The 15,456-nt window shown below is 41.4% G+C and overlaps 1 protein-coding gene across 2 annotated transcripts in view; it reads right to left on the reverse strand.

Annotated features, from left to right (window-relative positions):
- Positions 1–15,456, reverse strand: part of Fggy (FGGY carbohydrate kinase domain containing) — a 369,568-nt gene that overhangs the window by 303,095 nt on the left and 51,017 nt on the right. For both annotated transcript variants that reach the window (XM_057785384.1, XM_057785385.1), the window contains exon 5: positions 6,288–6,376. In XM_057785384.1, coding sequence (XP_057641367.1) covers positions 6,288–6,376 — 89 coding nt within the window. The remainder of the gene's footprint in view (positions 1–6,287; positions 6,377–15,456) is intronic.

The raw sequence follows: 15,456 nt of genomic DNA on the forward strand, positions 1-15,456 counted from the left end.
TGCCAAAATCTACTACATTGTGATTCTTAGGCCAATGGGTAGAAACCAAGCAGTATTCCCCAGAATGCACATCAACAGACGAAGGGATGAGCAGATGCAGTGTGTGTGAAAATGAGCATTACTGTCGAGTCATAAAAGAAAAGGGGATTTGAGCACATACAACAATGAGCATAAACCTTGAGGACGCCATTGAGCAAAATAATATATACATAAAAGGGTCAATAATGTACACAGACTATCTATAACAGACAAGATAGATGGAAGGTTAACGGGGGCTGGTAAAAGCTGCAGTAGGAGATAATAATGACAGGTCGGTCTGGCATAATAAACAAGTTCTGGAAACAGTGGTGACATTTATAAAACACTATGAATATAATCAGTATCACTATAGTATATACTTGGTAAATTATATACCATAGAATACATAATTAAATATACCCAAACCATTGAACTATATACTTTAAATAAACAAACTGCATTGTATGCTAATTATATCTCAATAAAGGTAACTTTATTTTAGTTGTCTTATCTCAGATATGCCAAAGAAGCCAGGAGGACAAGTACTACAAGATTAGAGACTGCAACACACTACCAGAGGCAGATCTCGGTGTGGAAGAGATCCTCCCTCACCCTGAGTAGAAAAGATTTTCCCCCAAGCTGTGCACCCTCTGAGTAGCACCAGCAGACAGAGGACCTCATATCCTATCTCTTACCTTTCTCCATGAGGATAAGAAAAACTACCTGATCACAGAGAGACCAGAGATCACATCAGGCCGCATTCTGAGTCACTGTGTTAAAGACAAGGTGAGCTAATAATGCTATCTCCTAAGGCCCAGTGTGGCCAAGTGGCTTCCAGTGCTGTAGGATGGGGACATGTGAGCAGGTCTGTATCCAGACGGCTACTGGATTACGTGGTCCGACGTGTAAACTGCAGTTGGTGTGTGTAGTCTTCTACCCTGCTCAGCAGTCACATGTGCATACGTATATACGTACATACACACATACATATGAACATGCACATGGTGTTCACCATGAGCTGCTGAGCTCCATTATCTACTCAGTAAATCAGAATTCTATACATTAGAGGTAAGCGGGTATCTTCTAAGATAACCAATGTGGTAGCTTTTCATTCCTAGCCTACGTTCTTTGTATGATGCTGCTATCAGTCAGAACCCCAATGTCAACAAAAAGTAAGTAGCACTCAAAACCTTTAAGAGCAAGATTCCTGCAAGAGGTTTAAACAATGAGTATGAGAGACAAATGACATAGGAGGGGGTTGGATTTAATAAGAAAATGTGAATTTAAATAAGATTCCTGTGACGATTAGCTTCTTCTTGCTATGACAAAATAGATGAGGTCATTTATTTGTGGAAGGAAAGGGCTTATTTGAGTTCATGGTTTCCGAAGTTACAGTCTGTAACTGCCTATCCCCGTGAACTGTAGGCCTGTGACATGGGTACACATTAAGGTAGAAGCTCATAGTGGGGGAATCTGCACATCTCATGGCTATAGGCAAACAAAGAGAGAAAAAGGACCACAATATCCCTGTTAAAGGGACACCTACCTGTTTGTATTAGGGCTCCACCATCTACAGGTTCAACCCTTCCCCCTCAGCACCTAGACCCATAGATCAAGGCTTCAGTACGGGGGATGGGGAGGCTTGGAGACATTTCAAGATTCAAATTATTACAACCATGTATTATGCCCCCAAAATTGACAAGATAGATACAGGTATACTAACTGATTAAAATATTACATGGGTATTATTTTCAAATAATACTGATAGCAAAAATAAAATATTATTAAGTAAAAGCTGGAATGAAATCATAAATAATACTGCTACCTTGGAGCTGCTGAAAATTACTTTATAAAATGATGACAGATCAATAGACCAACCACAACCATCTCCTGACAAATTAAGCAAGGAATCATCGGAAAATGAACAACACAATATTATCCCTTATTAACCAATGCACAGAGACACAGAGAAGTAACCAAATAAGGAAAATGGCTGATATTTTAAAGGAGACTGCAGGGTTTTGTTATCGTTATTCTTATTGTTTTGAGGCTGACTGCCATCCTTTAGCAGGCTGGCTGGAGCTCACTGTGTAGCCCAGGCTGGCCTTGAACTCACAGCAATCCTCCTGACTCAGCCTCCCATGGACTTGGATTATAGGCATGAGTCACCACATTCAGTTTCTAAAGGTCATAATTTCATTTCCTTAAAATAAGAGAAAGGTTATTCAGTGAGAACCTACATAGAATTGTATATTATTGTAGAGGTGAGAAGAAAATAAAAGTATATAAATACAAGGGGAAATAAATTCAAGATTTTAGAAAAACTCAGCCCTGTTTCCCCTTAGGGTATACGAATGTCCCAGAAAATGTAGCGCATAACCTCTGAATGAAACATACATTCTGTCCTGTACCTGAGAAGTCTACTCATCCATTTCCTTTGGCTCAAGTGAATCAAAATAAGTGAACTGAAAAGACAATTCTCCAATAGAAAATATTTTGCCATGATATATGCAGTGTTTCTGCCCTCCAGGAGTTTAAAAAAAAAAAAAAACGCCTTATTCTGTAGGTGTGCTGTACACTGTGAAGCCATCCCAAAGAGTACAACGCAACACAGAGCGGGCAAGGCAAGCGCCAACACAGTGACAAACAGAATCAACAGTGATGAGAATGCTATGTTATCTCCCCAGAACAGACATCCATGTTCATCTAGACAAAAACATCAGATACATTCTAAAGGGGGAAACCCCACAATATTCAGGACCTACCTGCTTCAAGGAGAGCAAGATTGCCAAAACAAGAAAGTTCTGATAAAGTAGGACAGTCAAAGGAAGTCAAAAAGAAGTGCCCAAACGATGCCGTATTGTGGAACCAAGAATGGCTGTTTAGGTTAAAAAATGAAGGTGTCATGTAGCAAATTCCACCTGTATAAAATCTTCTACCTTGGAGCGAAGCTCGTGATGCAGGGTGTCCCAAAGGGTATGGGCAGGGTGTGAAACATTCTATCCTGCAAGGAAGCTCCTTAACCTCAAAAAGCAAACTCAAAGGCTTCAGGAAGCCCCTGAAACTGACTAGGTTTCCTAGGATTCTCCCTCTCCAAGTGTATAAAAGTGGGTATGGACTACTGAGAGACATTCTCAGACACACTAAACACCTAACACTCAGCCGGCAAAGCTGATGGGAAAAGGCAGAAACCAACTGAGCTGCCTGGAAGAGACACTCCAACCTGTCAAGTTGTCTGCAAATTGTGCAGATTTGGTGAACATCCATGCTAGGGAGGGGTTTTGTGACATAGCTGTCTTTGAGTGACTCAAGGTCCTGTAAGTAACCCATCATTGACATTCCTGTACGGAACTAGCAGCAAACTCACTGGCATCAGTTGGATTTTGGTGGTTTTAGTTGGCTCCCTATCTGGAGGAGTAATCATGTGCTCATATCTCCCAAGAACAGTGTCACACACCACTATATGAAGAAATCTGCTCCAAAAACATAGTTAATGATATGTCAATATCAATTCCTTAATTATAACAAACACACCATATACTAATATATTGGCTACAGGAAGTTTGACATCTGGCATCTGAGAACTCTGTGCATATTCACAATGTTCCTGTAAACCTAAAACTATTTTCAAATGCTTATTTGAAATTATGATTGAATTAATAGAACATACTTATAAATAATTTATGGAATATCATAATATAATATGATATAATATAACACGATATAATAATATCAGCTTTCTCAGCTCTACTAGGTTAGACAAAGTCAGTTCTCTAGACAGCTACCGGTATTCATCACTTTGGTTAGGCTGCCCACGCTCCCTTTTCATTCTGGTCACCAGGTCACCAGGAAGCTTACAAACACAACCTTACCAAAAAAAAAAAAAAAAAAAAAAAAAAATGCTTTTACAAACTTCAGCATTGATACAGTCACTGTATTAATATTTTACTTTATTTTGGTTTTTTGTGTGGTTTTTCTTTGCTTTGTTGTTTATTTTCTTTTGTGCTGTACATTGATCCAGTGACTGGTGGCTGTGTGTGTGTGTATACATTATATATATATATATATATATATAGCCATATTTTTATTTCATTTACTAAAATTCACCTCAAATCTCTTTAGAAGATATATACATAGAAATATGTGAATGTATATGAATATATTTTTGTCTGATTATGAACAATTTTATTATTCACATTTCTGATTAACCATTTCTCATGATCTGAACAGTTACCCACTCAGTGGCTAGAATATGGCAAATTACTAACATATTCAATTTCAATTCTTAAATTGCAAAATAGTACTAACACCACCTGCTCGAACAGATGGCTGCTGAGTACCAATGGAGCTTCATTTGTCAATGCTTACCGTGGGTAAAAGAAAGGCCCTTGGTGAAGGATAACCATTTGTTATTAATATTATTACATATTATTATTATTGTTATTATTAAAGTAGCAGTAACTCTTTTCATTAACACAGTAAAAGGGGAAGACGTGGATGACAAAACAATCACAGGCCCAGTATTGATTTTCTCAGTGCATTTTGGATAAAAACAACAAAATTCCATTTTTTTTCAGAGGAGAGAAGGAGGAAGAAGGAAGCAGGGCCTTCTTACACTGTTATTGCCAAAAACAAGCATGTAACCTTTACACCAGGTGAAACTCAATCCCTTGTTAGCCTGCAATAACAGAAAAGAAAAACACCCTCTAGCTTTTTTGGCACCCACTTCATCAAAGTCACCCAAAACAAGCACATGAACGAGCCAAATGAACACCAAATCTGAGCCTCTCCTTGACTTGTTGGGTGCCAAGTTCCTGTTCTGTTGCCCAGAGTTCTTTTGGCATTGACACATTCCATTCCAGACCTCATCTCCCTTGTTCTGGGGATGGGACAGACAGTAAGGACTTTTGTTTGCAAACACTTTGGTATTTAATAGTACACACTGCATACCTATCCACAGTATCTAACTCCTACTAACTACAAGAGGATTGACAGATGAGTCGCGCACACTAGGCCTGGAGAGACAACTTATTTACTGTAGCTGGAGCATGGGAAGACCATTGGGACTTCTGTGCACTCTATCAGAAACTTAATGTAAAGACTCTGCCAGAAAGAAGAAACTAGACAACCAATTATTTTGAAACTAACAAGCCAACTTATACAACTTTATCTGTCCTCGCCAACTGCTTCTTGTCTTCAAAGGTTGCAGTCCAGTCCCTGACTCCTTCTCGAGTCAAAAGACCCACCATTTTCCACACATCCCTTTGATGGTGTGGGATTTGTACACCGTGTAAAGATGCATTGTTGTGATTGGCTTAATAAAAAGCTGAATGGTCAACAAATAGGCAGGAAAAGTTAGGCGAGGCTTCTGTACAGAGAGAAGAGCTCAGAGGGCTGAATCTAGGAGTGAGAGACTCCAGCAAGATTTGGAGTAAATCAGACTTCCAGAATGGAGGAGAGGTAAAAAGCCCACATGGCAGAATGTAGATTAATAGAAACAGGTTAATTGAAGTTATAAGAGCTAGTTGGGAACAACTAAGCTAAAGATCAGGCTTTCATAACTAATAATCGATCTCTTTTGGGGGACTGGAGGTCCCCAAATAAAGTCCAACAAAAAAGTCCACTTACACATTGAAGATGAGATCAAAATGACCATTGCTTTGCCATACTGAGGTTTCACACCTGGCTCTGTCTTCTTACCCACACACAGCAGCCACAACTTCGTACTCAATGAGGATTTTGTAAAAGCACCTCAGGTGGCACATGGTTTACTTTTAACATTTGTAAGTTACTCAAGTGCAACCGCTGACATAACATAGGTGCTGCCGTAGTTCGGGTAATTCTAGAACATTTCCACAGAAAGTGATGCGAGTTCATAGTTCACGCACCTAGTCAGCATCCACCCCCTTGTGGGTATTTCCTACCCTAATTTCTGATGTACATGTTTTTTCCTCTTTAATGTATCACTTAGAAGGCAACTTCAGAAAGAGCTGTAGTGACCTCTGAGCTTTAACATCTCCTTCTAGTGTGTCCACACTTAATGAATGGCAGCCACCTCGGATACTCATATTTCCAGCAAGATAGGGAACAATGGAGCTTGAGCATATGTAGTGGAGGCAGAAGATAGGTTCAAGATGTTTCAAGTATGCACAATCACGTGCAGATGTAAAAACAGTATGGCCAGTCAAAGGGAGTTAAGAAAGCAATATAGAGAGAGACACCCGGGGACTGGAAGAACACAAATAAAATCCAACTTGTAATTAACATACCGTGCTGTGACACCTGTTGCCTTCCATGATAAGAAGTCTGGGAGATCAAAGAAATGTCCCGCCTTGTCCCAGCAAGTCTCTCTCAAGTTCTGCCAAATTAAATATATATTAGAATCAATTATGAGGGTTTTTTTTTCAACTCCTCTCCTCTTTCAAAAATGTTTCAAATTTTTCAAAACAAAAACAGAGCCAACAATGTTCATGAAAACATCTGTTCACGGGCTTGGGGGAGTGTGGTATAAAAGTAGTATTTATACAGGAAAGAAAACATGGCAATTATTGACCCTCTCAAAGATGATCCTAATTTTCCTTTCGTTCCCCTTCTGCAACCTGGATAGGGAGAAGGCACACTGCGGATATACAACCCAGCCTCCTGGCAAAGGCGAGAGGGTGTGCACCACACAGTAAGAAGGCAAACAGCTCTGCTCCAGGGAGAAGCTGCGCCGAGGACTCAAGGAATTGAAGTGTGCCTTGCCACAGAAATTCCCCACATACCAACTGGTACCAAAGACTACTCAAGGAAGTTGCAACCTAAGCCACTGTGCAGGCAAATCAAGCAACTGCCACAACAGTTTTAGATATGTATTTCATTTCATATTGTCAAATAGCTAGATTTTGTTTTCTGCTGGGCTTTTGGGATTTTCTGCCAAATCTTTCCAGACCACCTGCCATTCAGCTTACTATGTCTTCTTGCTTTTAACTAGTCTTTGTTACAAGACATTGAGAAAAGGAATTTATCAGAAGCTTGGGGTATTTGGGGAAATCTAAAGGGAATGATGCCTGCTTCAAACAAACACTGTGTTGTGCCTGCGTGGTACAATCAAAACGCACAGAACTACTGGACTGCTGGTTAGATTATGGTGGGCTTTCCACCTGTGTGACTTGCCTTTTCCAAGCAGTACCAAAGTGCTAGAAATTATTACATCAATTTTCAGACATATATCTTGCTTTTACATATTTTTCTCCTCAAAGTCTTGGTTTTTTTCCCCCCCTTTTTGCTGGAAATCCATGTCGAAGCACTGTCTCAATTATAGGGCTCCATTTCACTAAGAGCATCAAAGGGTCAGACATGAAAGTCTCAGCATCACAACCATTCTGTTACCATGTATGTGAAAGCCTCTCTTAGGAAGAAACGGGTGCAAATTTCTCATTACCTATCCATACATCTTAACATCAAATAAAGCAAAACTTATCCTTTCCAAAATATGCCTAACACAGCTTTGAACTTGCATAACCCTGTGCACTTGACAAGTCACAACCAGAAAGCAGTGGCCTTTGAAATTATGTGAGTCAAACTATCAGTATGCCTTTTGGATATTCTCAAAAACATTTTCATGCACTTTGTGGTTACAGCAGTTGGTGGTCAGAGAGAAGGCAGCCTCCTTCCTTAGTTCCAACAATGCAAGGCCCGTCACCAGGCTTCAACTGCCAAACCACTACCCACCAACCACTTCTTCTAGTCAAAGCCAAACAATCACCCTGAGCTGAGAAAACAACTGCTTCTGTTAGGTTTTATGTAGGGTTACTAACAACCCTGCACGATGCCAGTCTTCTGCCCTGTGTCACACCAAGAGCTGCCGTGGACAAAGATAGCCAAGTAGAACTTCCCTGAGAGAGCGGCAAGGCTTTTGGTAATGTCCTGGGGGTAGGAGTGAGGAACTCAGGAGCATAGACCAGTGTTGTGGATCAAACCCAGAGACCCAAGCTGTCCTCTGAATAGAATAAAGAATCAAAACCAAATGCTGGAAAGCATCAGGCATTTATACAAGTAACACCATACAGACCGAGCAACTTGTATTGATATATTTAGGAATATATATGTGTGTGTGTGTGTGTGTGTGTGTGTAATCGATATGGGTAAAAATATTTAATGAAAAAAGCCATGAATTTGAAAGAAAGCAAAGGTATATGGGAGGGTCTGAAGGAAGGAAAATAGAAGGGAGAAATTATGCAATTATATTATAATCTCAAAATATAAAAGAAAACTTAAAAAGAATACACATGGGCATGGAAGAAAAATGAATAAATAGTCCCTGATTTCTGTACAAATGCAAAATCTGTGGATTGGTCAACAAAGGCAAGGAGCAAGGATCTGCATGACAGTGGTGTGTCTGGAAGCCTGACAGTTATTTGAGAGACTGGCTGGCTTAGAAGTTCCCATAAAATTCTCCCATTGAGCTATGGGCTTTACAAGGGTTTTACCATCAACTGCCATACTAGCCCATATAGATTTTTATCTAGTTTTACATTGAAATTTCTTTGTCCTTCATCCTCCCTGTCACTGAAGTCCCAGCCAAGGACTTAATAAATTAATTATCTTCTTGTGTTCACTGAACATACATTAGGGCACAGTGACCATCCTGTTCCCTCCACAGTGTACGACACTGTCCCCATACTCTGTCTCCCTTGATTCTTTGGGCGATTCAAAAAGGAGAAGGCAATATATAATACTCACATCTAAGAATGTCGAGACTGAGGGTTCAACTCTAAGAGCTTGTCCCTAAGTCACCCAAGGTGTTTGCTCTAAGGTGAGTGCTCATTTCTTGCACTGTGTAGCAGAAGCCATCTTGGCTCCTAGCAGAGCTGTGGGATTGAGGCCTTTGGAAACACCTTGATGAAGCTTCTGTCATTCTTTACAAGAGGGAAAAACGACAATTCTAAGCTATTCTGAAAGAACCTCAGAGATTCTCATTTCAATCATGGATGACTTGCTTAACTTCTGTGGACCTAAGCAAACCTCCACGCGTGAGTAGTCCAAAGGTTAGAAAGTGCAAGCTCTTCACACAGGCCAACCTGAGCTGTATCTCATCCTGAAATACCTTAATGCTCTTCCAAGTACGAGCCTCTGGTGCTCTCCTCCACATACCAAGGAACTAAGAAAAACGAGTCTTTTGGAGAAACAGAGCCTCAGCAGTGATCTGGGGTGTGTGAGCTGGCACTCAGGGCCCTGCCTTCCAGTAACTTGAGCTAAGCAATCTATCGGCTTGAAAGCAATCAAGGGGAACAGCTCGCCCGTTCTTATTTATCACTTCATAAAACCACAGCACTGCTTGGGCAGAGGCTACTCCTCAGAGCTCACATAAACAGAGCTTTTGGGTCTCGCAGAGGGCAGGACTGGGAAAGTTATGCCCAAGATTCAATACCAGGAATCAGGAGATCCTTGAGCAGAGGAGAGAGAGTCATCCTGATGCCACTGTGGTGTCTCTAGAAGTTGCTGGGTTTCTGCCCCCTTCTAGTTGCTGAGGAAGATTATGGGGAACAATAATAGGAAGGGCACCAGAATGCAGGGGCTACATGAGGAAATTGGGTTTAGTTTATTATTAATTGCAAAGAGATTCTATCTGGGTTATCTATGGTGTATAGTAAATGAAAGAGAGGGACCAGAACACCCTAACTTCATATACAATAAGTGATCCTGCTTGTACACTCCAAGTTACACACTGTTCATATATTTCTAGAACTATCCATGACAAAACAAAATTGAATCCTGACGCTATATTCAAGTTTTTAAATTCGAACATGGCCTGGCAACCCAGAGAGGTGAGGTATTTCAGGAAGCCCAGTTCTCAATGTCATTCTCAAAAGAAACAATGCCGGAAACATGAGGCAGTCAGAAGTCCACTCAGGATCCTCCGGGGATGAAAGAGACTATTGTATGCTGCAGACTCCCATGCACAGACAGGGAGCAACCGGCAACAATGCTTCAAGGCAGGCAGGCAAAGAAATTGGGATTTGTGGCACCAGAAGCATCTTTCTAAAAGCTAAGCTCCAACAATTCCTTCCTTTGTTGAAAATATCCGACGACATCTCCTGGCCTGCAGTTGCTCTCAGTCCTGGGCCTGGCTCCTGGGCCTCTATCTGGTGCCAGCTTACCCATCACGATTCCTAGGATTCCCCTCTAGAATCATCGTCCAGGCTTCTCAGGTAGCCTTCACTCCACCCCTGCAGCCTTTCTGTATTTTTTTTTTCCCAATTCCTCAACACATTCTGCTTCCATGCCTCTGTTAGGGCTGTTGCCTCTACGTGGATTGACAGCCCCACTTGTTCTCCTTCTCAGTCTTCTATCTAGATGTGAACCCAACTCAGGAGGACCTCTGCTGAGTCTCTCTTTCCTCACTGTAACCCCTTATACCGATTATACACTCACAAGCCCAAATCCATCCTAAAAATGACAAACTTCTTCTCGAGGGCAAAGGACAAGTCTAACTCATGGGGGGGAAACAGGAAAAAAGCTTCCGGAGATGTGACGAACTTAACGCTAGACACTGGAGCTGGGGAAAGATATGAGCAAAGGGAAGGTAATTAAAAATATGATGTACAACAATAATGTAATGAGTCTGATACCAAAGCCTGGTGAGTCAGCCTCATAACTTTATCACAGCGTTTTGTGTGGTCATATATCTGTCTCTAATTATAGACAAGGTTTAGAAGAGAGAAGAGGCTTTGGGCCTGGGCTGGCTAGCACATCCTCCACGGGAAGGAGACTTTATTTGGAGCCTAAAGATGAAATAGACTGTATCTATGCTACTGCTGAAGAAAACATCCAAGCAACAAAGACCTGAGCTTATTCAGCCAGAAAAGGATTTGTCCTGTCATACATTTGTAAAATGAAATAATTCCACTGTACAATAGATTTTCACATGCTCTATTTATAGGCATCCTCTTCTTCCTCATCTCCCCCAGAGGTGTCGTACAGAAGGGTAAACTAGTACTCCACACTACAGTTAACATCCTAACCTAAGAGCACTACCATCGACGTGGCAACTAACAGATTCATTGATGCTTTCTTGACCCGTATATGTGACACCACCACGTATATTGGAAATAAGATTGCAGATCAGAATGTAAGCAATATGGCATCTGGAAACCCTGAGTTTGTCTGCTGTCCTTACAACTCCCAGCTGCGCTCCTTAGAAAAAATAATCTCTCTAAAACTATTTCTTCAAATCTCATACTACTATCACCTACCTTAGGGATAGTGTGTACATTGTATAAGTCAACAAGAGTCTCTCAATGCTGTTATCCACTTTTATAGTCTTCAAAGCTTTTTATATGAGTGATTTTATACAATATGTACAATCCTAGAAGGCAGGGAAGCAAAAAAAGTAATCTTCACTGCACGGATTATTAAACTAATGCCTTAAAGGACCACAACATGGCAGGTGAGTGAAATATCAGACTCTGCATCTTTAACATCCATCCAGTGCTTATTCAGCCTCCACTTCCCCAAAAGATTTTATTTCTCTAATGGAGAAATGCCTGGACAGGAGAGAAGCCTATCACCTAGATGACAGAACTACAGCTCAGTGCACTTACTATGGAGGAGCAAGGGAGCCCAACTGTGAAGAGGCTTTGCAAACATAAAGCCTTGGACTAGACAAGAATAGAGAAGGTGTGGACACACAGGAAATGAGAGAATGACTCCATATTTCATGGAGTCGACAGCAATGAAGAAGGTGTGGACACATAGGAAATCAAAGATCATCTCCATATTTCATGGAGTAGACAGCAATGGAGAAGGTATGGACACACAAAAAATCAAAAATCAACTCCATATTTCATGTTGGATCCTTCTGTTTTTTTCCTCGCTGCTTCCTTGTCTCTTTTGTGAACCCTTTTCTTTAGGGAATCTTCAATCTGGATGCTGCAAAGGGTGTACACGACAGCCACTTAACTCACCGCTTCCACGCTCACTGGCAAATCTCAATTAATTCCTTGACTCCAGAAAACTTCAAAGAAAAACCAACTGAATTGATTCCAACACAAACTCTCCTCAGATGTGTCTCCTGGATGCTCCACTCACCTCCCAACATTCCAATACAGAAAATCTGCTATCTTCCCCAGAAGAGCTTCCTCCTCCTTGATTTCATGTCTGCTGCCCAAAGAGGTCTTTTTCAGTTTCTACTTCTCTGTGAATCCTCATGTCCCGTTATCCTTTCTGTCCAAACATCAGTTAATTCATGAGCACGTTTCCATCTTTGCATCTGGGTGCAAGATAGAGCTTTTGGGAGAAACAAGACCAACCATGTGTGCACACATGTGCATATGCTGATGTACTCAGGTGCAGTCATCACTGAGAACTCCACTCTGGTGTTCCACACTCCATGAAACTGCACTTAAGATGAGCTGGATGGTCCAAGAGTGCATGTACCTATTACTCTAGTTTCGTTTCTGCTGCTATGATCAAATATCCTGACAAAATGTAACACGGGGGAAAGGCCTTTTTTGGCTTGTGATCCCAGGCTACGGTCTATCATTTTGGGGAAGTCAAGGCTGGAACACAAGCTGTTCATCACATCCACAATAAGAGTGAAGAGTACAAGCCCATCCTTCCTTGCTGCTTCCGCTCAGCTAGCTCTCTTCACTCTTACAGTCTAGGGCCCAGCCCGTGATATAGTACTACCCATATTCAGGGTTGGGCTCCCAACACAGTTAGCAATCAAGACAACCCTCCTACACACACATACACAGACATGTACATAGGTCATTGTAACCCAGACAATCCTCAAGTAAAATGCTGATGGTGATCCTCGTTTGTGTCAAGTTGAAAATTAAAGCCAACCACCACACCTATAGTACCTGGTGAAAGTCCCTATCCCTGTTCTGCCCATCAGTTGCTCAGCGTCTGCCCTTCTCATTACACTGAATCTCCTTGAAGACAGAACTATGGTTTCCTTGCAATCTATGCCTAGGATCTAGAACTGTATATGATGCACAGATGATGAGTAATGCTATCTGAATGAAAGAATAAGTGAATGGATGAGCAGAGATATCCTAACTAAATAACAGTTTATGGGAATGAAAATGAGGGATGAATGGGCACATGAATGAATAAGGACTGTCCTCGTTTCCTTTTTATTCCATTCAAGCTAATGGCTTTTCTCAGTCTCTTTCAGGGGCAGAAATATATTCTAGCCAAGCCTGAATGCCAGGAAGATAAATTCTCTTCTCTGGGTGAGTAGGTCTTTTGGAGAAGTTTCATTTTAATTGGAAAATGGATTCATTCACTTCCTGGCATGGGTTCCTGGGTCAGTGCAGCACCACTTACATGGCTGCCAAGCACCAAGTGATGGGGGGGGGGGGGACTGCAGCCGGAAAAGAGCTGCCTTAGATTGGAAGGCCTTAGGACCTCTGAGGATAAACAGGTATCATCTCTTATCTAGCTCAAACAGATACCCTTCTTTCCCAAAGATCTTTCCACCTGAACTTTTTTCATCCCCAAACCTTAAAGAGTGGGCATTCTTAAGCATTCTGTGAGGGCTTCCTTGGGCATATCCAGCCTTACTTATTCATGTATGCAAGAATTAGAGTGCTTGACCATCATTTCCTACCAGGCATACGCAAAGGCCACAACTGATAAGTTACTTCATTGGTCAAGCAAAAGCAGTAGATGAGAATGTCATAACACACCCCCACCTGATGGATCCATAGTTATCAGATCACATGGAAAATATCTCTTCTAGGAATACCTCTTGCCTGGTTTTTCAAGGGTCCTTGAAGAAAGTAGCAAACGCTACAAAGGCTCTGTGGCTAAGGTATGACAATCCTAGCTTACATCTGGCCCAGAATTCCTAGCACATGGCTGAGTATCAGCCAGAGCTGTAGGAATCTGTTTCATTGCCAGTATGTTTTTTTAGGGGAAAATACATGATAATAACTCTAAAGATACCGATTAATAAATTATAGTCTCTTTCTAAAAAAAAAAAAGAGCTAAGAGTTTAGCAAGGGTGACTGGGGCTCCTCACATAATGTGAGAGCAGCAAGGGTCATGAACGAGATGGATATTTACTTAGTGTGTGCCAGGATGAACACAAAAAACATGTATAGCCTCATAAACCCAGACGACAATATCATGACTTAAACATTGCTGCAAATGAAGAACTTGAGATCCATATGCATTAGGTGACTGAGAGAAGCAGCAGAACCATTAATAGCTTAATCAAGGTTGATTAAGGATAGCCAGACTCCAAAGATGGGAAAATGTGGTAGAATTAGCATTCAAAATAATTAATCATTTCAGAAGTGCTCCCTGTATACTAAGTGTTGCTCTAGGCTGTTTAAACTTGCTTATGTGGTCCCTCAGCAGCCCTATAAGATATTCAGTAATACCACAGGACATGAAATTGAAATAAAGAGTAATTACATAGGTTGTCAAAACCAGGACCCTATGAGGCAGCATGAGAGCTAGGTGTGCACCCTTGCTGTGTTGTTCCAGAGACTATGCCAGAACTGGGAGGTACAGCTAGAGAGGAAGCATGGAGATTATTGCAATTTTTTAATCATTTAAAATTTTCATTTATTTTTATGTATTTTGTATATCTGAGCACCATACATGTGAAGTAACTCCAGAGCCCCGGAAACGGAAGATCCAAGGGCTATACCTAAAGATGATTGTGAGTTGCCATGAAGGTGCTGGAAATCGAACCTGGGTCCTCAGGAAGAGACGTCAATGCTCTCAGCCAATGAGCCATCTCTTCAGCACCTGATCACAAAATCTCAAGCTGCCTAGGAAGAAGAAAGTTCTGCATATGAAATGCACCAGATGATTGTTGAAGTTCTAAAATATTTCATTTATAAAGCACGGAATCTGTGTGACCATAAAGGAAAGATACGATCATGAATAGGAAAGAGAGGAAAGGAACCACATACAAAGTAATGTTGGATCTCAATATGAAGGGAAGGCAAAAGTGAGGCAGGGGAGATAGAGGGGAGGACCCACCGTGTCAGGGACACGGGCAGCAGTGAGAAGGACTCACTAACTGAACCCCTAAATGAAAAGAAGGAACAGAGAGAGGATCGGTCAGAGGGGCTTTTCCTAAAGTCACTAAGAAGTCAGAAGGGGATGGGAACTGCCCTGCCTCCCTGAGGAAAGGATGATGGTGCATGCAGCGTTAGGACAATCGGGACAGCAAGCACCTGATGGAGATCCTGGAAGCGAACAGTCAAGAGGAAGGAGGACCAGTCCCCACAAACATTTCTGACAAGGAGAGAGGACAGAGAGCAGAGAAAAAGGAAAAGGGAGGTAAACAGAAGATCTCTAGGGAGAAAATGAGCAAAGGAGATTGAGCAGGAAGGAGACAAAATAAAGACAAAAGCAAATGGACAAAAAGCCAAAGGGAGGAATGGGTAAGAATGAGAAACAGGTTAAGCATGAGATGTAAACACAATG

Source organism: Chionomys nivalis, chromosome 11 (genome assembly GCF_950005125.1).
Source record: "Chionomys nivalis chromosome 11, mChiNiv1.1, whole genome shotgun sequence".
NCBI lineage: Eukaryota > Metazoa > Chordata > Mammalia > Rodentia > Cricetidae > Chionomys > Chionomys nivalis.